At 48.2% G+C, this 24948-nt stretch overlaps 1 protein-coding gene and 1 pseudogene across 12 annotated transcripts in view; both read right to left on the bottom strand.

Moving 5' to 3' along the window:
• Positions 1–656: 656 nt before the first annotated feature.
• LOC122454932 lies at positions 657–2926 on the bottom strand (annotated as a pseudogene).
• Positions 2927–8502: 5576 nt separating this feature from the next.
• Positions 8503–24948, bottom strand: part of PPCDC (phosphopantothenoylcysteine decarboxylase) — a 39143-nt gene continuing 22697 nt past the window's right edge. For 5 of the 12 annotated variants that reach the window (XM_043489928.1, XM_043489935.1, XM_043489930.1 and 2 more), the window contains one exon: positions 23120–24350. In XM_043489928.1, coding sequence (XP_043345863.1) covers positions 24112–24350 — 239 coding nt within the window. In that variant the 3' untranslated portion in view covers positions 23120–24111. Of the gene's footprint in view, positions 9247–10813; positions 11001–13726; positions 14431–23119; positions 24787–24948 lie in introns of those variants that run through there. The other 7 variants (XM_043489932.1, XM_043489934.1, XM_043489937.1 and 4 more) reach the window with 5 other exon arrangements.

The raw sequence follows: 24948 nt of genomic DNA, 5'->3' as shown, positions 1-24948 counted from the left end.
AAACTTTAAAAAATTTTTATGATATTATTGTTAGCTTTAAGTTGGGTTTTTCTTTAATTAATTGGTTAATTTATTGACCATGTGAGTGTGGAATCTTAGTTCTCTGACCAGGGATTGAATCTTGGCCCTTGGCAAGTGAGAATGTGGAGTCCTAACTATGGGACTGCCAGGGAATTCCCTATTGTTATTTTAGTAAATATTCATTTATAATTATATTCATTTTAATCTTTTGCTATGCCTTTATTCCTTCCTGCAGTTCACTCAGGGATCATTTTCCTTCATCCTGAAGAATTCCCATAAAAATTTCCTGTATTGCCAATGTGTACTAGTGACAAACCAATTTCTTTGAATTTTTGTCCACTTGACAAAATTTTGAACACATTTATTTCCCCTTCATTTCTGAAGGATATTTTTCTGGGCATAGAATTCTAGATTGGTAGGGTTTTTTCTTTAGCACTTTAAAGATGTCATTTCATTGTCTTCTGACTTCCATAGTTAGCCATCAAATGTATTGTTAACTGGTTACTAACTCTCACTCTTTAAAAATATGATCACTTTAACAAAGAGCTAATGTGCCTCAGTGAGGACCCAGTGTAGCGAAAAACAAATTAATTTTTAAAAATATGGTTGTTTTTAAGATTTTTTATGGGCCTAGGTATAGTTTTCTTTATACTTATAATATTTGGAGTTTGTTTTATTTAGGTTTAGCTTTGTTTGTTTTATTTAAAATTAGGTTTGTTTTATTTGGGTTTCTTTTATTTCAGTTTAATGTTAATCTATGCTGTTTTTCAGTAAGAACAATACAGATCCTGTATCTATGGCTCAAGTCATATATCCAGTAGTACAAATTAGCTTCAAGCTACACATACTGAATAAAGAGGCTGAGGGAGCAAAGGAGGGAAGCGCTGGGACCCAGTGGGAGAAGGAAGGAGAAGAAACAAAGAATTGAACATGCATTCTGGCTTTTCCATAACACCTTCAATGCTAACCTGCTTCAGAGGAAGAGTAAAAGTGGGCAAGAATGAGCAGCCACAACTGTTAAACTGTTACGAGCATCGTGCTTTTCAACATTTCAACAGAAACAGTTTTTAATAGCAAAACCATTACAAAAAACTCCCCAAACAACCTTTAACCACCTCAAGCTAAGATCCAATTAATTTTAAACATTGGTTTAAAACTCAATTTAAAGAATTAGAAAAAGGGAAAATGATACTACATACACCTCAGTAGTGTGATTAACCTTTCTCTTAGATGCTTGCATCACATAAAATTCTAATAGCTTTTGAATGTAATTTCCATTGCTAATGGTGATCTTGCTGCATCTGCAGGAGACAATACAGTAATGCTGAAAAAGCCTCTATGCAGTCCTGTTAGTGTTCTTAAAGATCCTAAAAGCTGGGACCAGTAAAATCCACAGAAATTCACTCTTGCCTTTAAGAACTTCAGAAAACCATTAAAAAAAAAAAAAAAAACCAACAGGGCATGAACTAAAGTCTGAGGCCATATGTAAAAGTCAGATTTGGTGGTTCTTAGTAATAATGGGGGAATTTCCAAGATGGGATGGGAATGTCTGGGGTGGTCAGAGATGGTTTCTCATGTTGGCTTTTATGTGTCACTGATTATCATCTTCCACATCCTGCAGTGCTTCTTTATTCTGCTCTTCACCATCACCCTGCATGTCTGAAGTCCATAGTGTCAGATTATCACTAACACCCGTGTGATAGGTGTAGCGTCCTGATAGCTTTCCTCACTCAGTGTGGCCAGTTCTGCAACTGCATCATTAAAAGCTGCTTTTGTCAACCTGCAGGTATGCTCAGGGGAATTAAGAATTTCATAGTAGAATATGGAAAAACTGAGAGCAAGACCTAAGTGAATGGGATGTGCCGATGCAAGTTCTGTCATTGCAATAGCACTAGCAGCTTTATAAGCCATCAAGCTGTTCTCCACAGCCTCCTTCCTGTCATTTCTTGTGGCAAATTCAGCCAGATACCTGTGGTAGTCCCCTTTCATTTTATAATAGAAGAGCTTGGACTCAGCCAATGTTAGGGGTGGAATGAGGTGTTTGTCCAGTACACCCAGAATGTCACAACAGATTAACTGTAGCTCAGTCTCAACCATTTGCCGATATTCCCAAATCATTTTTAGTTTGCCTTCTCCTTCCTTGTTTTCTTCTTCGTTGCTGATTATTCTCCAGGAAGCTCTTCTAGTTCTAATCAAATTTTTATATGCACAGATAGGAGGTTTCTTCCTTCAACTGTCAACTCCACATCCATCCCTGCTACTTTCTTCACTGATTTCACCATTTCATCACATTGCTCAGCCTGCTCAGCCAGCTTTGCCTGGTACACCAGATTGTGAAGGATGGAAGCAGATAGTGTCTCCCACTCTCAGCCTCTCACTCCACATTTGAGCAACAAAAATGGCAGTGTCTCAATCCTCATTGATATTCATTAATCTGTGGCTTGATGCCTTTCATCATATTTAGGAAATTCTCAGTCATTATTTATTCAAATATTTGAGCATGTCCTACATATCTCTTATGCTCAGCTCTGTTTATTCCTCAATTCTTTTTCACCCTATGCTTCAACCCAGATAATATCTATTGATTGGTCACTAATCTTGTCTTCTGCTGTATACAGTGTCCTGTTAGACCCATTCAGTGAGTTCTTAATTTCAGATATTTTGCAATCTATAACACCAATTTTTTTCGTTCTTATAGATTCAAGTTTTCTCTTTAAATACTCAAGCTTTCACCCATTTTGTCCATCTTTTGCTCTATTCTCTTTAACGTATTATCCTTACTTATTTTAAAACCTTTTTTTGAGATGTCACCTCCTGTTTGGTCTAGCTCGCTGCATCTCAGTTTGGAAAATGGCCTCAGGAAGAAAGTTGGTTAAATATGGGGCTCACTTTGTGTGTCCTCCATCTGTCGAAGATCATAACCTTGTTTTGCCTGATGTCTAGTCCCTGCAAACTATTGTTGTTTATACTATTGTGAGGAAGAGAAAAGTTGAACATATGGCATGGGGGTGGGGATGGGGGCTGTGTAAGAGAAGTGGACAGACCTTGAAGGATCAGGAGGTGCCATAGAATTATCCACCAAGCCCTGTTGTCCTGACTCCATAGTGCACTGAATCCAGTGCCATATTCCAGCCCCAGGGCGCACACAGCAGGGACAGCAGAGTGGCAAGGAAGTGGCGGGAGCCTGGAATCCAAGTCTTAATGGCTCCCAATGGGCCACAGGGGTCTCTGCAAATGACTGGAAGAGGGAACAGGAAAGCAAGAATAGTCTTTGGGCCTAAGTTTCTCAGCCAGAGGGGCCATGTGGAAGACCCTAGGAGGAGGATGGGGCAGCTTTCTTAGAACAACCATCCAACCAGAGGAAGTCAGTATTCCATGTCTACCCAGAGCACTAGGGCCCTCACTACTGTCTTCATTTATTTGCATCTTTTTGCATGTCATTTGTCATTTGCATAGGGTCTCATTTTATGTCAAATTCACAGTCTCTGCTTATTCCTCCCTATTTGGGTATAGGGAAAAGTGGACCTTCAGCTAAATCCCCCTTGGGGAATTTTATTTTAACTCTTAGTATACCACCAAAGTCACTCAGACTGAATTTTAATTTTTAAGCTCCTTTTCTGAGCAGCTTTAACTATTAATAAGAATTGATTATTTTATGACTTTTATCCTTTCACAGGGGTCTTCCAAAAACCAAAGAGAGATTTCAATTATTTTTTAATAGAATAAAGCTTGTTCTCTCTTACAATTACCAAAACGATCCACTGGATTCTTTATAAGTCCAAAATATATCAATTACTGTATTGATCCATTGGATCCTTTGTAAATTCAAAATATATCCTAGATCTTAAAACATTTTGCTATTTCATCCTCTTAGGAACTATTTTTCATCATCACTCATTAATTATTCTCAATCGTGCTTTTTAAAAACAGAGACTAAAGTAATAAGAAAACAAGAGAATGATGGAATTGCCTGGAAGGCAATTCAATGGTGATATGATTCATTGCTATTCTACCATCTTTCAATTTTCTTATTGCTCTGTCAGAAGCATTAGGTATCTTTCAAGAAGGTATAAAATCGGTCTGGAAACACTATCTTTGTTCATTTGCTTGTTTTAGCTTTCATCACACAAGATGAGAGTCCAGAATATTTCATTTTCCTACAAAGAAGAAAGAGAAAAAAAACAGACATTTCACAGTTACTGAGGTATCAGTACTTGAATGCAGTGTGAAGCAGCCTCTCTAGGCCACAGTGATGATGGTACATGTGAGCTCAGTTGCTCAGTCATGTCTGACTCTTCGCAGTCCGCCAGGCTCCTCTGTCCATGGGATTTTCCAGGCAAGAACATTGGAGTGGGTTGCCATTTCGTTTTCCAGGAGATCTTCCCAACCCAGGGATCAAACCCAAGTCTCCTGTGGCTCCTGAATTGACAGGCAGATTCTTAACCACTGAGCCACTTGGGAAGCCTAAAGATGATGGTAAATTTATATATAAGCAATGTTGAAGTCTTTGAATCTTCAGATATCTTAGAAGAATTTTCTCAAATTCAAGAATTGCCCCCATTTCCCCAGAGAGTGGGGAGCTGGAGACTAGAGAGAAATGGTTCTTTTTCAGGGTCACTCTGTTCTTGGTCTGTCCTGTTTCATAGAAATGTGTGACTCAGCCTGCCTTTATCATGGCATATGGTAGGTGCTGCCCTGCAAGCTGGAACAGGGCTGGCCCTAGGAGTAAGGAGGCTGTCCAAATCCCCGCTCCTGAGACCTGGCACTCGCCCAGCTCATCTGCCACCCTGCCTTGGGCCTTGGGGCTCTTGAAGCTGTGGTTTTCCTCTGGGTGGTGACTCAGTGCCCAAGGCCTGCCCTGCATATGAACCTCCCCTTCCCTGGGCCTCACAGACCGCCCTGAACCAGAGGCAGCTGTGGTTTCCCCTAAAACTGCAACCACAAACTGCCAAGCCCACCCCACCTACCCTCCACTACCCACTCCACCCCTCAGGGCCCTAGACCCAACCTTGGGGTGTCAAAGGAGAGAGAACGGAAGGGAGGCTGCAGCCTTCCATGAGACGAGCTTGGGGTTTATGACGAGCTTTGCCTTTTATAGCATGAGTGTCAAAGATATATCCATTTCATAGATGGGGAGAATAAGGCCAAAATGTTTCAGGGGCTTCTTTCAAATTAATCTATCATTCCTTCAGCTAGCATTTCTCAAAAGCCCACAAGAACACAGGGCAGTAGACACTGAGATGTGATGCCCACATTTCCTTTCAGGGAAGGACTTGGTGTTGGGGGCCCAGGGCAGGAGGACTATAGCTGTCAGCTATAGTCCAGGGATTGCTTCAGCTGCAGATACTTGCTTTACCCTGGGCCATGCCCTTCTCTGGGCGATCTGTATCCAAAGACTGATCTAGCTGGGGTGCAAAGGCCCAGCTATTTCAGCTCAGTGTGGGACTGTGCGGGGCCGCTCCACGCCAAGCTCCCAGTGAGGAGCCCGGGCTGGGTGGAGCCTGCAGAACAGCTCAGCTTCTCCCTCTGCCCCTCGCTGCCTCTTCCCCTCCCTTCTACACTCATCAATCTCCAGAGCGCTCCCTGAAGAGCATCCAGCATGCTATACTTTGAGCCAGTCTGCTTCCCGGAGAACCCACCCTGCAATACTTGGCTTTCAAAGAGCTGCCAGCCCAGTGGCAGAGAGACAAGTAAGCAATGAAAGTGCAGGAAGGCCGGCCCCAGGGGGATGCAGCCAGCAGAGGCCCCGAAGCACAGGCAGGCAGAATCTGGGAGGCCCTGGCTAAGAGCACCGAGGCAAGGGCCTAAGCGCCTCTCACCACGCGAAAGCTGCAGCGCAGACCCTTGGTTTGGAGGAGGGACACCTACCTCCCGTGATTTCCTCTGACCTAATCTGTTCCTGGAAGAAACACCCCCCGAGGGGGCCCTCTCCCAACTGTCTTCCTCAAATACACACCCTAACTGTGGGTCCAGGTGCCTCTTATGTCTCCAGGGCCTGGTGGCCAGTCAGAGGCAGCTGCAGAGCTCTGGGGCTGCTCATGGGAGCTGTTCTGCATCTTGAGGGCTCAGAAAGGAGAGCAGACCCTTAGGTCAAGCAAAGGAACCCTAGGATTGTGAGGAACACAACTTGGTTTCAGTCCCACAAAGAGAAACATGGCCAAGAGAGCAAGCAAGCTCCCCTCACTGTGGGCACATTCCCACAGTATGGTCCAGCCTGCATCTTGCCATGCATCTGGTGATGTGAAACTGTGACCCTATGTCCCCTCCAACCAGAGGTCCCAGAGCTGACAATTCAGATCATTAGGAAGGTCTTTCTTCCCTGGAGCCTTTCCTCTGTCTCCCCAGGGCCTTCTTCAAGAGTCCTATTCTGGCTTCAGGGGCTGTGGAATCTGTGCCGTCTGCCCAAGGCTGATCCTCAGCATAAAGAATCCACCCTTTGGGCCCCTAATCTGATCCCAAGTCATTGTGGGATCTTGGGAACATTCCTCTGCCAGGGACCTCATTTTTCCATCTGTCTGACACTGGGGCAGGAGAGGAAGTCTTTCAGCTTCCTGACTGCCCTGACATTTGTGACCCAGTAGTAAATCAAGTTTATCAAAACCATGATCCTGTGCCTGCCCTCCACCCATCCCCTTTGTCTCCCCACCCACCCTCCAACTTTCCCAGGCCCAGCATCTGCCACTGCCCCTTTCCTGACCTTTCACCTCTCCTGGGACTGATAAGAGATGAGAGGGTTTGAAGTCAGCCTTGCTTCCCATCTGACCGTAGAGGATGCTCAGAGAAGGTGCCGGTCACTACATGTAGAGAAGCAGCTACAACAAGCCAGTGTTCCGGGAACTCCTGGAAATCATGTTGGAGAAATGCTTCCCTGGTAATGGATTGGACTGAAGAGTCCAGGGTGGGAAACAGCCAGTTCAAGGCTGTACTTGAACACATGGATTTGAGACGTTATTCCCTTGCAGCAGAGAAGTCAGAAAAAGTGCTGTTCATGCCAGACTCCCTTGTTGTGAGCAAGGATGACTCATCACAGGCAATCTCTGCTCAGAGTGTACCATGGGCCCCACCATCCCCCACAAGGAGGACCAGTGGGAGGGGACAGAAATGGACTGGGCACAGGCAGTGGCTTTGAATCTAGTCCAGGATGAAGGGAAACCATGCCAGAGAGTTTAGCCAGGCCACAGCTGCACCAACTCTGCCCCTGAGACAGCACTGGAGAGGAGTGGAACCCAGCCATCCATTCTTCTCGGCCAAGCCCAACTTAGGTTTGGTTGTGAACGTTACTAAGGGAGTTAGTGGCCAGCGATGGGGGCTCAGTCTGCAACCAGCACCAGGGATCAGTCTACGACCAAGGTCAGTGCTCAGAGCACTGTCAGAATGAGAACTGAGCCTTGATGACATCAAGGGCCCTCACATTAATTTCTCTCCAGGTGCGGCTCAGAGCCAGGTAAGTTGTGGGAAGTTTGGGGTGGAGGGGAGGGTCTCTGTTTTCCTGTGTACAACATGGGGATATTTATTTCTGTCCTGCCTGATAACCACAATCTAAACCATATGCCAACTTCATGCTTTACGAAACACCATCCCTTTTGACCCTCACAAGAGCCCTTATCAATACCTGCCTTGCAGGGTGAGGATGCACTTTATGAGATGCTGAAAAGATGGGTGGGGTTGTTTGCTCAGTTTTTTCTTTGCATAGATTATGTATCTTTTTTTTTTTTTTGGCTGTATCGGGCCTTAGTTGCAGCTGTGGCATGTGGGATCTTTCCTTGCAGCATGCAGGCTCTCCAGCACGAGGGCTCAGTAGTTGTGATGCGTGAGCTTACCTCCCCGACTGGGGATTGAACCAAGTTCCCTGCATTGGAAGGCAGATTCTTAACCACTGGACCGCCAGGGAAGTTCCCCAATTGCTGTTTTAAAAAAAGGAGAATTCAGAGGATGGGAGCATCTCAAAAGGGAAGGCCCTTACTGTTATCATGGTTTCTTTTCATCTGTCTTTCAGTTAATTTTTATCTTCCCAAACTCATGTGCAAAAAATGTTTGCAGAGTCAAACTGTGCTAAAGTGTTAGAACAAAGACAGCACTCTCCTATGTCACTCCATCCTGCTCTTTTGAAGTGACTACTTCAACTCACTCAGTTATTTAGGAGACAAAAATCAGAAGAAGACAAAAATCTCTGCAAGGAGATGAAACCAGTCAATCCTAAAGGAAATCAACCCTGAATATCCACTGGAGGGACTGATGCTGAGGCTGAACCTCCAATGCTTTGGCCACCTGATGCAAAGAACTGACTCATTGGAAAAGACCCTGATGCTGGGAAAGACTGAAGGCAGGAGGAGAAGAAGATGACAAAGGACGAGATGGTTGGATGGCATCACTGACTTAATGGACATGAGTTTGAGCAGGTTCCGGGAGATGGTGAAGGACAGGGAAACCTGAAATGCAACAATCCATGGGGTCGCAGAGAGTCAGACACAACTGGGCAACTGAAAAACAACAACAAAATAAAGCATTTATTGCTATTATTTCTATCTCAGAGAAGTCCAATTTAGATACTGTCTCTTGGCACTCCTCTCATGACAGATGAGATTCACTTACACTCTTTCCTCTCCTTTTGATATCATAACACCACATTTCTTGGTTACAGTCACAATCAGTAAATGGTGCTCACTGCTAAGCCAAGTAATATGCTGTCCTTTCCTTTCTTCATAAATACCTGTCCTTGCTTCATAAACTTCTTTTCTTCTTCAGAATTAATTGTTGACTCATTTTTTCATTTGCTTTTTTTTTCTTTTGACACATCCCACACCCTGCAAAAGTCCTGTAAAATGATTCTCGATACACATTTTCACTATAATTCGTTATTTTTTTTAACTCTGAGACACCCCTCCTGGAGCCCCTGGTTCTCCTGCCTCCATCTGAACTAATAGCTCTAGATCAGCCCCACGGCTATCATCCTGTGCTTCTTCCCTTAATGATCTCTGTTTTTCCTGCATTCTATTTCCTCTTTTTTTTCTTCACAGCAAAGACCACACCATTCATTTATAAAGGCCAGTGTGGGAGTTGGGCGAGGTAGGGAAGGAAAGCCACACAGACATCCTCTCTGGATTACTTGGGACTCTTGGAGAAAATTCCATTCTTCTTGCCTCCATATTCTCAGTAGTGGGTCCTTATTTCTTCTTTCTTGGTTTATGCCCTTCTGTGGGCTGGAGCACATCCTCCGGTAGCTTCCTGAGGAAATTTGCATGTGAGATAAAATTTTTCAAACCTTGTCTATCTGAAAATATCTACATTCTCTTCTCACACTGTATTGATAACTTGGAAGGGTATATAATTCTCAGTTGAAAATAATTTTCCTTCAGCATCTTTACGGCATTGCTTTGAGGATTTCTGGCTTCGAATATTGCTATTAAGAGATCTAATGTGGACCTGATTCCTGATCCTTTGTATAAGATCTGGTGTCACTTTCTAGAAGCTTCTACAGTCTGATCCAAAGAAATGAAGTCCCTTTGCAGGAGTGAAACAGAGTAAGGCCCTGTGGGGCTCCCAGGCAAGGAGGACTTCCTGTCCCTCATTTCTTGTAGGCAAGACTCCAGCCTTCATGACCTTCTCTGAGTTCCAAAGGGCAAATCTGTACAGTTGCTAATCAAGGGAGGAGAAGCCAAGAAACCACCTGAAGCCAGATTAAAGGGACCACAGAAGCTCTTCAAGATTAGGAGACCTGACCACTTGAGACGGGATTAAAGGAGTGCAGGCCCTACACACAGCCTAATCTTGTCAGAGATCCCACTTCTGAATCACTGTTATAAAACCCTTCATCAAATCCTCTCAGGTTGGGACACATAGTTTTTCAAGGCAGAAGCTTGGTGTGTCCTCCTTTGCCTGGCAAAGTAATAAAGTTATCCTTCTCTACTTCACCCAAAATTGTCTCCCAGATTGGATTTGGCATCAGTATACAGAAAGGCCAAGTTTTTGGTGATCAGAGTAGTATTTGAGCCTAGTCTCTGAAGTTTGTTCTGATCTCAGGAGGGTTTTTGTCAATTAGCTCTTTGCTTCTCTCTACAAACTTCTAGTTGGTCTAATTTTTAGCTAGCTTTTCAAAGCACTACCAGACTTAATTTTTTACCACCAATATCTCCATTGTTTTGAGAGCACCGATGTGCTTAAATTTCCCCACACTCTGTGCAAATAAAGCCAGTTCTCTTGAGGAGAGCATCAGAGTTTTTATGGACTTCCTCTGTCTTTGTATGAAACATCTGTACCACTGCTCTGAAACTGGTGTCTTGGAGTGATATCCCTGCTTTATAAGGATGCTGGATTGGGGCAGTAGCCTTTGGTCTTCTAAACTAGCCTCTCCTAGAATGCAACCTCCACTCTATAAGTGAGAGAGTCAAGGTCTCAGTATCATCTGGCTTCCATGTCTAGGGTAGACATTCCACCTTAAGCTGGAAATGGGTTGAGTAAAAAGGCCCCAGGCTTCTCAGTTACTCCTACCTGGAATACACCTCAACACAGAGGTGAGGGAGATGAGACATGCTGGTGGCCTGCCACTCCCAGGGAGATCCTGCACCTCTCAGCTGGGCACTGGGGATAGAGAGAACCCTGTGTTCTTGACTGCAGCTGCCTAGAGTGGGACTTCTTTCCCAATGACCTGGGAGGGGAGAGGGAAAGCAGGGCTCTAACTCTTCTTACTGTCACCAAAAGCTCAGCCTCTCTGTACATTGGTGCCACCAAATCAAATCTCAGAGGCATTCCCCTTTTCTGTTGCTTTGGCCTCTCTTACATGTTAAAGACTTACCTCAAATGTCTGAAAACTAGCTATTTGGCAGCTGACATCCCATCCTGAAGGCATACTCATAGCAACTGGAGATCACTTTCCATGGAGAAGAAAGAGGGCCAACCTTGGAATTGGCCACACCTGGCTCAAAATCCATCTCCACATTTTTTACTCCGATTGGGTAAATCCTCTGTGCATCATCTTCCCTCTTAGTAAAATAAAAATAATAATATACCTGCTGATCATACACAAACAAGTGCTTGGCACACCATAGGTCCTCAGGAAATGTCCACATCCCAGCCTCCCCCATTCAGAGGCTGATCTAAGACACCTCAATCCTTATCATCTACACTGACCATTGGCATGCACTTCTCTTCCTTCTCTCTCTCCTTCCCTATTAACAGCATATGCTTGTGATCATGCCTCTACTAACCATGGAGGGACAGCCCATCCCTCATAATAAGATGTTGCCACCATGCTGCCTTAAAGCAAATTTTGGTGTCAGATGGACCTGAGAGTTAACAGATATGATGTAAAGTCAGATTCTGAGCCTTGAGTTAACAGATATGATGTAAAATCAGATTCACCCAGTGTCCCCAAGTGAGACCCCTAAATATTTACTACAATCAAAAAGATAAGAGAAGACAGGAACAGGATGATCTGAGGGACTCAGAACCCACCCAAGAGGAAGACCCTCAGTGACAACCAGCATCTGAACCTCGGAGAAGAGGACCTCAGAGAAGAGGTTCCTCTCTGCCTGGAGCAGAGGGAGTGAGTCTTCAAGTCTTCCAATAGACTGGAGACACGGTTTTTCAGGACAGCTGCTGAACTTCATGTACCACACCCCATTCCCACATTACCATGCCTCCCACTTCCCTCCAACTCCTTCCTGCTGTGCCCATTTTGCTGCTCAAGCCCAGGCCATGGCTCTGTTTCCTAGAGGGCACCATCTCCCAAGGCCTTGAAGCCAAAGGAGACAGGGATAGACTCCCTCAGGCTAGCAGCAGGGGTCTTGGCCTCTACCTGAGAATCTGTGTGTTCTCGCCTCCCTCAGAACATTCTGCACCAGCCATCTGACTTCAAAGGCTCCCTGGAGCTGGGCCTGGCCCTCTTCCTTAAGCTGTCTGATCCTGCCATGGTGGGTGCTCAAGCCTGAAGCCCCAGGGCCCAGGATGAGAGCTTGGCCAGCCCCATGCCGTAGCCAGGGCTCTCTAGAAAGGGCATTCCATACACGGAATTCTACACACCTGAACCTTCTGCTGGGAATGTGTGCCCCCAGGCCTACACACATCACAGCGGTGGCTGGTCACCTGAGCAGAACCAGCACATTTGGTGCTCAGGGCTTTTCTTGCACTCCCGTGACCCCATCGTTCACCTGTCGCCTCTCCCGCATTTCTGAGGGGGCAACTGAGCACATATGCAGAGACACACCTGGGAAACTCGACACCCCTCCATCTAATGGGCCTCAAGGGGCACCTCCAACAGGCCTCACACTGTGCTAGGTCAGGCAGGGAGAAAAACAAACAGCTCCCAGAATGCTTCCCCCTCCTGCAGCTAGCTGGAATAAAAGGCAACAGCTGCCAAGTGTCCAATGATAAAGCTGTGGGAGTCTAGGGGATCGAGCCGTTTTAAAAGGATGGACCTGAAAGTGTTCTCTAGCTTGATCTGGGTGGCATATTATACGCTCTAATTTAATTTAAAAAACCGTGACTGGCCCTAGTCCCTCAAACTCAGCAGAGACTAGACCGGCCAAATGGAGAGTAGAAGACAGGTGAGAGAACCACTGCCAGGGCCGGGTCTGGAGGCTGTGGATGGCAGTGGGAAGCTGCAGTGGACATGGGTTGGAGCCCTTGTCAGGAAAAAAGGGCAAAGTCTGGGGACTACACAATGTCAGAGACAGAGGGGATCAAGAGTGAGAGTTCTGAGGTATGAGGGCCAGGGAAGCCTCTCTTTAGGGAGGTCAGGGCGCTCTGGGAAGTCCTGGTGATGGGGAAGCCCACACAGGTGATGGGGACGGGGGACAGTGGTTTGTTGGCTTCTCCTAGGTTCTGATTGAGTGGGGACTCCATGATGGGAAGCTGGAAGGTCCAGGGCACTAGAAAATATTCAGCATTCTGAAAAAGGTGACCTCAGATAGTCCAGCAGCAGCCAGTTCACAGGTCCGAGACCTCCACCATTTCCAATGCCTGGTTTCCCCAAAGCAGTCTAAGCAGAACTGCAGAACAAACCTAGAGCCCGGCCCAGGCTAGGCAGGGTCAGCCTCACCATCTGTGTGGCCTAAAACCCTGTGTTTGCTGGACATGTGTGGTGGAAAGGTGGACACTATGTGCTCCGTCAATGTGAGGGCTGAATCTAGACCACCTGTTAGGCTAGGCAGGAGCCCTGTCCGCATCTCTGGTCCTCCGGCATCTGCTCCCAGCATAAGAGGCTCACTACCTCATATTTTTCACTCCATTTTCATAATTCCTAAGTTCCAGGATGTTTTTCCCTCTATGGGGCTGGACTCTGCCTCCAGGAGATTCCTCAGAGGTCTAGGCTATCCCGGTCTCCCCAGGCTGCTCCTCCCTGTCCATCTGGTCTGGTACAGTGTGCTGGCTCTTCTGTGGCTATTAGCGTTGGGGGCCCTGAAAGGATCCTAGCCCTTCAGGTAGTCTCAGTCAGAAGGAGGAACAATCTCCTCCTTTGACCTGCATGCCATGCCACTGTTAATACAGCCCAAACTTTGGGGGAAGCGAAGTGCGTTGTATGTTTACTTCAGCTCATGAGAAAGAAAGTTCTCATTTCATAGGTTTCCCTTGGTTTCCCACAGCCAACTGCTATTGGCCCCAGGCCCTGTCCCGTTGGGCCTCTGCTCACCTTATCCCCTTCCACCCACTACCACCAGTTTGTTCCTTTGGTGAGTCACTTCACCTCCCCCAGCTTCAGTTTACTCACCACTAAGATGGGGATGGCAGCAGTGCGCACCTCGCAGGATGACCGATGAAGTACAAGTCTTGTGTGCAAAGGGCCTAGCACCAGGGCTCAGCACAGGTGAGTCTCCTCCCCCGGAAGCTGGTGAGAGGGGCGTATTCACAGCCCAAGACTTCTAACAGGCAGGTTCTCATCACCAGACGGGGCTCCTTGGCTGCAGGCAGAGCCGTCGGGGTGGGGAAGAGGTCTGGCTCTTACTGCAGGATTCCTTTGGGAATTCTCCAGTCTAGTCTAGTTCAGGACTATCTTTGTTCTCTGATGACCTCAGAGCCCCTTCATCATCATTCCTCTTTCAGAGCCACAAGGAAAAGGCATACTTTACTGTCTGCACTTTCTAACCAAGTGAACAAGGCTCTGAGGCTCAGCTGCACGCGGCATCCTCCCCTAATCTGGTCCTGGTGGCTGCCCCTCCCAGCGGGCTCAGGCGCTGCCTCTTGAATGCTGCGGACAGGGGTCCAAGTCCTTGCTCTCCCTGTGCCTTGGTCAGCCTGCTCTATTAAAAAAGGCTTCCTTTTCCTCGTACCCCTCTTCCCTTGGAACTACCATCAGGGATGAATAAATGGAGAAAACCTGACACGATCCGAGAAAACCTTCTAGGCCCCTTACTTTTGCCAGCTGGGCTTTGTCTGCTTCCTTGTGAGATGTGAGACTGTTGGTCAAGGCTGTATCTGGGAAGAAGCGAAGCAGGGGTTAGCCCCAGGCCACCAGAAAAACCCATCCTGTTCTCAAGGGGCTGGTACTTGAGGCAACAGTGAAAATCCCTGAAGCATCTTCAGGACACATTTAAAGCCACAAATTGCACAATCCAGTACCTGAGCTTTCTATTTCAAGGGCCAGTGCTGGCCCCACCCACACTGGTAAGCCCCTCCCACCGACTCTGGCCTACCTGGACCCTTCCTCCTCAGACTAAACCGGTTAGCTTTGGGCTTTACAGAATCTGGGTCAGGTGTGCCTTCTGGCCCCAGGCCTTTGTACACACTGCACCCCAATCTTGCCATCCCTACTCTTCGCTAATGCCCACACCCTTAGAATTCAGCCCAGGTGGAACCTCCTCTGGGTTTCCCAGGTGGCTCAGATGGTAAAGAATCTGCCTGCAATGCAGGGTCAATTCCTGGGTTTGGGAAAAGACCCTGGAGGAGGGCATGGCAACCCACTCCATCATTCTTGCCTGGAGAATCCCATGGACAGAGAAGCCTGGTGAGCTACACAGTCCGTGGTGTTGCAGAGTCGGACACAACTGAGATACTAACACTTTGGGAACTTCCTCTGAGGTCCTTCCTCACTCCTCAGACCACCCCTGCAGGCTGGGTGGACTGTTCTGCTGGGCTCCCCTGGCACCCTAGGCCTACTTACCTCCATCCCTTCCTCCCTCCCTGTTCCTTGATGATAGGGCTGGGCCTTTGGTCCACGACAGTGTGTGGAACACAGAATTTGAGAAATGAATGAATATGGGGAGATTGTGCATGTAGGAGAGGAAGGTGGATGTAAACTCTCTGCACTTTCCACTCACTTTACCTGTAAACTTAAAACTGCTCTAAAAAATGAAGTCTTAATTTTTTTTAAAAGATTTTTTATGAACGAAGAAACATGATCAGCCCTTGATTATGCAACATTAACTTGCAGAGGCCACAGGCTACTGTTCTTGAGGGAAGTACCCCATGCCGACTCGTCATCCCTGAGGGCAGGGACTTCTCTTCCCTTATCAGTCCTGCCAGCCCAGGTCTGAGAGCACAGAGGTGGTGTGTTCTGACTGGCGGGATGACCAGTGTCCAATTCCCTGCCCATCCACCTGTGACGCAATGAGTTAAGGAGCCTGCAAAGGTCATCTGAAGTTTGGACCGGGCCCTCCATTGTCTGTTATGGCTGCTGATCCATTCCTGGAATGTCAGGCTGGCTGGAGAACTGAGCAGGAACTAACCCCAAGGCTCACAAACCCTCCACATGTGCGTGACCTTTCAGGCTTTCTGCCCCCGACCTAGAGTATTTCTACATCCCAAACCCTCACAGTCTCTCCAGGAGCCCCAGAGGGACTAAGCTGGAAGGAAAAGGGGTCGATAGACCAGAGGGGACAGTCCTGACTCCAGGATACCTACCATTCAATTTCTCAGTGTTCCTGTTCACCAGTCATGGACATGCGGCAACACAATGATGATTTTTTTTCTTTTCCCTAGAAATTCTGGCCTAGGCCACTGCCCCCTGGAGGTCCAGGCTGCAGAAGCCTTTGGGGCCTCCACCCTGCCCCAGCACCCCACTGTCCCCAGCCAGTGCTCACAGAAGTCCTGAAAGAGGCCACACAGAGGCTGTCACAGGGTCTGTCACACTCCAAGACCCAAGCCCTTTACCTCTGCTTCTCCAGTCGGTCTCTTTCTCTGGTCTTCCTCCAAAGGCCCTGAGCCTGGGAGGCAGCGTGACTCACAGCAAGAACCAGGACTTGCAGCCAGCCAGATCTTCCCCACTTAAAAGCTGTGGGACCTTGAGAAAGTGAAGTGATGCTTTTGAGCCTCAGTCTGTTCATCTGTCAAATGGGATAATACACTCTCCCTTAGGAATTGCTATGAGGATTACATCATAAATGGTAGCTGTGACTTCACAGGGTATGGCTTCTGAACAGCACTTCCTTCAGGTGCTCTGTGGTAGGGGGGCCACGCATCCTGGTTTTCCCAGGACAGTCCCACTTGATGCCTATTGTCCTGGCATATTTACTGCCCCTTTTCATTCTCAGAAGAGCCCGCCTTCAACAAGAAGATGCATGGTCAGCCTACCTGCACCTCTCTCCATTCCCAGCTCAGGTCCAGTCTATGTGAGCAGCTTCATAACACATTCTCCTTTCCCTTCTAAGAGGCCATGGCTTGGTATGCAGTTGGGAGGATTTTTATTTCCTTCTCTCTGAGCTTCAGGTTATTATTATTATTATTATTTTTAATAAGGATAGCAATGCCTATCTTGAAGGCTGCTAGAGGATGAAATGAGATAAGGTAAGCAAACCACGTGTCTGGCAAAGGTCAGGTGCTAGATAAACATGAGCACCCTTCTATGGCCTTCCCTCCCTGGTTCCCATCATGCCAGCTTCCCCTCCACCCCCGTTGTGGGGCTCCAGAGCTCAACTTCTCCGCTACCAAAGAGAGTGGTTTTCAGAAGCTCCCAGTGACATATGAGCCCCCAAGCACTGATCTCTCCCCAAAGTAAGAAATGATTTTCACCTCCACCCCCAAGCTCCCTGCAGGCCCTGAGGAGCATTCCAGCCTCTCCTTCCTGCGTGCATCCACGTGTTTCTACGGGCGGCTTCCAAGCCAATCGCTATAGCCGGAAACCCTTCAGCCCTCATCTACCTTGCCCACACAAACAGAAGGCACCTTTGAACTCTACCCCCCCTACTTTTCCAGGAATCCAGAGGTCCCAAAAGGAGTCTGCGGGGCCTCCAGTCCCAGTGACCTGCTATCTGGGCCAGCAGGCAAACAGTAACCATGTCATTGCAGCAGATAAAGCTGCCATGAGGCCAGCCTGTTACAGCAAGTAACTGGCATGCTCCTAGATCACACCTGGATTAGCAGCTGTCCTCCAAAGGCCGGGAAGTTCTCATCTCCCATCTGGCCCTTGCCCTCACAGCCGCCTACTGTGATACCACTGGCATTCCTTTGCTATTAGACAGCTAGCAGCTCTCCTGGCCTGCTCCTTCCCCTTGCCTTGCCCCAGGCAGCACCAAGCCTGCCTCGAATATTATGGAATATTTGGTTCCACCAGGAAGCTCTTGATGTAAACAAGCTGTCAGTCACTGGGAGCTGACTCTAGGGCTCTTTGTTCAGAGGCAGTTGCGTGACATTTCGGATTTTTGTGCTGCCCAAGAAACCACAGTGTATGTATAAGGGAAGCTACAGGATGGGAAATGTAAAGAAGCAGCTGCTAAATTGGGACTGAAAAAGGGTATCTGGTGGTGGTGGTGTGTGGGGGAGGGGGTGTTTCCACAGGTCCCAGGGAGGTAAATGCTAATGAGGATGGAAGTTCCGTTCTGCAGCGGCAGCAGCCTATTTGCAGGTGGCTTCAGGGAAGAAAGAGAAACTGGCTGGGTGACCTTCACTTTGCCATCTATAAAATGGAATTAAATATACTAGTTGATTCTATTATGAGGCTTTGTGTTTAGAGTTCAATGAAATGCTCAGCAGTATAAGGACCACACAATGCATACACATTAACCCAGATACAATCCAGGGCTTCATATGGCTCAATCCTGCAACGTCAACACACCAGAGAAGCACACACTGGCAAAGAAATTTAAAAGACCTAGTATTCTAGTGATTTCCAGTGGGAAAAGTGGGAAGGGAAAAGATAGGGACAGGGGATGAGGAGATGCAAACTGAAACTGTAACTCAGATTGGGACTTGGACTCATGGTCTTTTAACTGAGATCACTCCTCGTCTCAGGACTTAAATTCATGATGTCTCATCACAGAAAGGAATCAGTGAGAGACAAAGTGATAGGTAAGAAGTATTTAGAGAGAAACACACTCTACAGAGTGTGGGCCATCTCGGAAGGTGAGAGCAGCACCAGGATATAGGGTTTTTTATAGGGGTGGGTAATTTTACAGGCTAATGAGTGGGAGGAATATTCCAGCTATTTTGGGGAAGGGGTAGGAGTTTCCGGGATTGGGGCCACTGCCTACTTTTGACCTTTGTGGTTGGCCTTACAACTGTCACGGCCCCTGTGGCTGTGTCATGCAGCATGCTAATGTGTTACAATGAGCTTATACTGAGGCTCAAGGTCTAGTGGAAGTGGAGTTGTCCACCACCTTGGACCTATTTGGTTCTAACCAGTTTATGTCATATCCTTGGTTTATATTATTCTTTTAAAGGTCGTGCCCTGCCCCCTTCCCTCCTGTTTCAAAACTGTAGTGAAAGTTGCTAAGTCGTGTCCGACTCTTTGCGACCCCATGAACTATAGAGTCTGTGGAATTCTCCAGGCCAGAATACAGGAGTGGGTAGCCTTTCCCTTCTCCAGGGGATCTTCCCAACCAAGGGATCAAACCCAGGCCTCTCCCATTGCTGGCAGATTCTTTACCAGCTGAGCCACAAGGGAAGCTGAAGAATACTGGAGCAGGTAGCCTATCCCTTCTACAGCGGATCTTCCCATCCCAGGAATCAAACTGGGGTCTCCTGCATTGCATGCGGATTCTTTACCAACTGAGCTATCGGGGAACTACGATGTATAAAATAAATAAGCCACAAGGATAACTGTACAGAACAGAGAATACAGCCATGGTTCCCCCATCAGGGATCGAACCAGCATCCCCTGTGTTGGAACGAGGATTCTTAACCACTGGGTCACCAAGAAGTCCCAAAGCAAAATTCTTTTTAGTGGGTGGGACTGGGGAACCGTTAATAAGTCTTGCACCACCAGGCACACAATTGTAATTAAGTTCTCCTTCCCCCTCCTTGCCATTAAAGGACTGTGGTTTTAACACTTTCTGTGGTGGTGGTTTAGTTGCTCAGTTGTGTCCGACTCTTTCGACCCCATGACCTATAGCCTGCCAGGCTTCTCTGTCCATGGGATTCTCCAGGCAAGAATACTGGAGTGGGTTGCCATTTCCTTCTCCAGGGGATCTTCTCGACCCAGGAACTGAACCCAGGTCTCCTGCATTGCAGGCAGATTCTTTACCAACTGAACTACAAGGGAAGCCTAACACTTTAGTCTTGCTGATTTTCCTTCACATCGTGACATCGTGAAGGAAATCCCTGCAATCCGCTCAGGGAGCACCAGCCTGAGCACCACTCCCTCCAAAAGGTAATCGCCTGGCTGCTTCTCAATTCTGAATCACGGCAATCACTATGTCAAACAGTTTCACTTTTTATTTTCTCCATCACTTGATTGTTAAAACTGTTTTAAAGCCTTGAGTCTTCTTCCCATAAGACCATTAGCTCCTTGAGATCAGGGACCTCAAAAACTTATAAGGAGCACCCAGAGATACTCAGAAGTCATCTTCCTCTATTATTAGCTCATGACAAGAAAAACAGACCATTTCTACTCCAAAGGCCTTGATGGAAATCTCCAGATACCCCTGCCAAGTCTTTTGCATCAACTCCCTGCCAAGTCATTTTTAAGAACTTCTGGATAAAGGGAAGAGGGAACCCTTTAAAAAATATGTGTATTTATGGCTTTTGTGGTGGATAATATATTCATCTGGCTCAAAACTTAAAATGAAGTCAGCTGCCTACCTTTGTTTCTCAACCACTCAGCTCCCCTGCTGCGAGGCAAACAATGGACTGAATTCTTGTTTTTCAATAGGTATTCTAGCAAACAGATCCTCATTTTCTCTCGTTTTGTGTTTTGTTTTTTTAATACACAAGTTAACATGCAATATATATTGCTCTCCATCTTGCGTTTTGTTTAATAACGTATCTCAGACATCTTCCAGGTCAAACCTAGAGAGCTTCCTCACTGTGGCTGTGCAATGTTCCCGTGCAAGGACGACCCTGATTTATTTAACCAACCAACCTTTTAAAAAATGCACTTGTTTACTTGGCTGCGTCAGGTCTCAGTCGCAGCACGCAGGGTCTTCTGTTGCGGCACCTGGACTCTCTAGCTGTGGCACATGGGCTCGGCAGTTGCAGCACTCCGGCTTCAGTTGCCCCACGGCATGTGGGATCTCAAGTTCCCTGACCAGGGACCGATAACCACGTCCCCTGCATTGCAAGGCAGGTTCTTAACCGCTCGACCACTAGGTAAGTCCCACATTAACCAACCTTCAGTTGTTAGATGGCCAGAGTGTTTCCAGTCCTTTACTACCATATGCAATGCTTCTGTAATAGACTTGTTCAGACAAAATGTCACACTGAAATGAGAGTTTTCAGAATTGAGAGGCGCCAGGCGATGCCTTTTGGAGGGAGTGGCACTCAGGCTGGTGCTCCCTGGAGGGCCAGCAGAGCAAAAACAGGGGCAGAGGGTAGAGACACGCTGCCACGTGCTGATGTGGGCACCTGGGAGGGGGGGTCCTGGACTCTGCATGCTGGGGGGTCAGGAGCTGTACAGCGGGGCAGCCTCATGCTGAGTGTGGAGTATGATAAACATCTGCTGCATGGTACATGCAGGACAGACTGGAGACTTGAGGAGCTGGGGCCGGGGAGGAAGCCAGGGGCTAAGTCAGGGAAGCCAGGCTACGGTGAAGGCCTCCGCCACACCCGTGGCTCTGGAAAGAGAGGGGATTTCTAACTGAAATGAGGGTTTTCAACTTACTAGGTTGGTGAGGGCAAGGAAATGGCACCCTCATACTTTGCTGGTAGGAGTGTAAATGAATATAACTTCTCTGGAGATCTTCCCAACCCAGGGGTTGAACCCAGTCTCTTGTGTCTCCTGCATTGGCAGGCGGATTCCTTACCACTGTGCCACCTGGGAACCTTGCCTTTGGGCTACTGCTAGGTGGAATTGTTTTTCTGTAGTCAAATTTATCAGTCTTTGCTTTTATGGCTCCTGGGTTGGGTGCCAAAGGAGCAAGACAGCCCCTCCTTCATCCCCCTCCAGCCCCCAACACACAGCTTTTAAAAATTCTGCCTGTACAAAAAGCTTGGAATGAATTGCCAGGTTTTTTGAGGAACAGGACAACTCCTGCCTTCCAGGAGACCCCAGTTTCAGGGAGACACAGAATGACTGCTGCAATTCCATAGTATAATAAACAAGATGGGGCACAATGGGAACCTGGGCTAGGACCACCTCATCCTGCCTGAGTTGGCCAGCAAGGCTTTCCAAAGGCAGTGGCATCCAGGTAAATCTGGAGGTGTGTGGGAAGCAGCCAGGAGAATGGTCTTCCAGTAAAAGTGGAAAAGCATATGCAAAGGCAAGAAGCAACAGGGCTCAGCCAAGGTTGTCCAGTCTGGCAAGAAGACAGGGAGCCCCGCAGGGTTGGTGTGTGGTAGGGGAAGAGCTAGGAAGCAGACAGGGGCCAGATCACAGAGGGCCAAGAGGATACTGCCTGGAAGTCAGGGGGAGGTGGCAGGGGGACACATCAGCCGTGTGGAGGATGAGCTGGAGTCGGTCCAGAGCGGAGGCAGGGCCTTGGAGGCTTCCGCCTCTTGCCCAGCAGCAGCCATGGCAGCCTAGAGAGACTCCAAACAGCAAGAATTTCAGACCAAATGTTCTATTCTACCAAGCTTCCAGAATTCTATAAAAATCATCCGCGAAGCTAGCACCTTCTCTGAGAAACATGTCGACCCAAGATGATGACAACTTCAAGAGCTTTTTCCTGGGGAAGGTGGTGGTTGTCACTCCCACCTCAGCACCCCGCTGGCGGCGGGGTAAATGCAGCCAGGGCCCTAACTGCCCCTCCTCTGCTCCAGCGTGGCTCAGGGAGCAGGCGGGCTCTCCAGCCCCTGCCCGTTCATCCAGATCCTCACTCCTTCAGAATGCAGGACTGCGACGGCGGAGTGGTGGACTCCTCGCTGGCCCACGGCCCTGGAACATCTCTTTCCTTCCAGTCAACAAGGCTCAGTCCTGCTCTGAGCAGACAGGCCTATGAATTTCTCTACTCCTGTGACATTTTAAAACAGGCATCTTGTAGCAGGTTTCCTGAGCAACGGTCCCCCCTAAAGTGCTCAGCACGGAGCCTTGTACATAGCAAGCATGCTGCGGCACTTTCTGTTAAAACCGGAAGTCTTAGGGGACGTCCTTCGTGGTCCAGTGCTTAAGACTCCAAGCTTCCAATGCAGGGGCCGTGGGTTCCATCCCTGGTGGGCGAACTAAGATTCCACATGCTGTATGCAGCGCGGAGAAAAAGATCTTTTTAAAAACTGGAAGTCTCACCATTCATTAGGAGGTTGCTGAGGGAAAGGAAGGGTGATGTGGACAGAAGGAAGTCAGACTGCACGTAAACAGAACTTTGGGACTGCGTCTGGATTTCAGTTATCCAGAGCCTCTCCATGCCCGACCCCCAACCCAGCAAAAGAAGTTGGTTCTTTTTTTTAGTGCCCTAAGGCAATTTTATCCCAAAGGATCACTTGGTGAAGATAAAAGGATCTCTTTATCACAGAGATAAAGGCTCTTGGAGGCTGCTGGAGGCAGCCCTGGTTACCACCAGCAGGCCTCCTGTTGTTCAGTCGCTCAATTGTGTCTGACTCTTTGCAACCCCATGGACTGCAGCACACCAGGCTTCCCTGTCTGCCATCTCCCAGAGTCCCCCGGAGCTTGCTCAAACTCATGTCCATTGAGTCGGTGGTGCCATCCAACCATTTCATCGTCTGTCGTCCCCTTCTCCTCCTGCCTGCAATCTTTCCCAGCATCAGGGTCTTTTCCAATGAGTCCGCACTTCAAATCAGGTGGTCAAAGTATTGGAGCTTCAGCTTCAGTATCAGTCCTTTCAGTGAATATTCAGGGTTGATTTCCTTTAGGATTGACTGGTTTGATCTCCTTGCAGTCCAAGGGACTCTCAAGAGTCTTCTCCAACACCACATTTCAAAAGCACCAATTTTTTGGTGCTCAGCCTTCTTTATGGTCCAACTTGGGGCCCTCCCAAGGCATTTCTACCCTTCAGCGGTCTGAGGGCATGCAGGGGGATACTCACTCACACCAGCCTGGAAGGCAAGAAGGCCAAAAGCCAGCCCCAACCTCAGCTCCAGTCAAACAAGCTCCTCCCCACGCAGCCAGCAGACAGCAGTGGGTCAAAGGCAGGGGTAGCAGAGGGCTCCTGGGGCAGAGCTTGTTATCTCTGGAATATGCTGCTGTGGAGGCAGGCACAGACACTGAGGCCCCATCTCAGGCACAGCAAAGCTCATGAGGATGACACCAGGAAGCAAGGGGCCTGGGTTCCAGGGCAGGTTCCAACCCTGCTGGCTGTGTGCCTGTCACTTATATAAAGTGCACATCAGCTTACCGTCCATGATTTTGTTTTTCCCAAAATGACACAGTCTATTTCAGTAAACATTAGAAAAGCTCACTGGTATGAATACGTATCTGGTTGTAACTTCCATTTTATCTGACATTTACTATGTGAGAGGCAGTGAAAGTATTAGTCGCTTTAGTCATGTCCAGCTCTTTGCAACCCCATGGACTGTAGCCCGCTAGGCCCCTCTGTCCAGAGGACTCTCCAGGCAAGAATACTAGAGTGGGTTGCCATGCCCTCCTCCAGGGTGAGAGGCAATAGGGTGGGCATTTTATACACATTATCTTATTAAGTCCTCTCAACAACTCCATGAGGGTAGGATAATACAGATGAGGAAAGTGAGGGTCAGAAAGGCTGAGCCCCAAGCTGAGGTCCCACTGCTGGCACGCAGCAGAGCTGGGATCGGAACGAGAGGCTGTCTGGCTTCAGAGTCCTTTGCCCCAAACCACCAAATGATGTGAGGACTAAGGAGTGCTGGTCAGTTGCCAGCCTAGACCCTTCCCCAGCCTCTGACCTCTAAAACCACAGACAGGCTGCCAAGGAAGGAGTCTCTCAGAAGGTCACTTTTCTTTATTCTCAGCCTCAATCTCACAGCATGGTCTGAGGAAATCTCCAGGTCTGGCCAACTCGCAGGCTTCCCTGTGCCCACTGAGGAGATGAAGCTCCACGGGCCCGGGGTCTCCAGCTGATGCTGTGGTGCTGTCAAGTCGCTCCTTCTAAAGGCAGGACCTGGGCACGACGTCGGATTAGGTTTCTCGGTCACTCCTAGGCCCCCTTCCCAGAGCACAGGCACACTTCTGCAGCTTGTCCTCTGGCTTGCTGCGCCCACCCCAGGAAAAGGTGGGGAGGAACTCGGGAAAGCGGGTGTCTCCTGGTTTGTAGAAGCTGGGACCTGGGCCTTTGGTCTACTTTAACCTGAGGTCAGGCCCTTGGGAAGCTCCAGAGCAGGCCCAGGCCAGACCACTACTCGGCAAAAGCAGAGGTCTTCACCATATTTTGGCAAAGTCCACTTTCTTCACTGACTTGGCCTGAAAACACCTCCTGAGTTCAGAGGGACACGGGGGACAGAAATCCTGGGCTCAACTCTGCTGGGAGCCGCCGTGCTGGGAGAGGACTTCTTTCACTTTATCCACAATGGTGCCCACCTCAGCCATGGCCCCCATACCTAGGGAGCAGAGTTCTTCTGTGGCCCTGCACACCGGGGCAGCGGACCATCTCCCACTCACCCCTGCCCAGAGCTCCCCAAGTGTGCCACCCAGAGCCCAGTACCTGAGAAGGCCAGGACCAAGCCAGAGCCAGATCCATTGAGTTCCATCAGAGACACCCC

The sequence above is a fragment of the Cervus canadensis genome, chromosome 17, assembly GCF_019320065.1.
Source record: "Cervus canadensis isolate Bull #8, Minnesota chromosome 17, ASM1932006v1, whole genome shotgun sequence".
Taxonomy (NCBI): Eukaryota; Metazoa; Chordata; class Mammalia; order Artiodactyla; family Cervidae; genus Cervus; species Cervus canadensis.
This window is presented reverse-complemented; position numbering and strand designations above follow the sequence as displayed.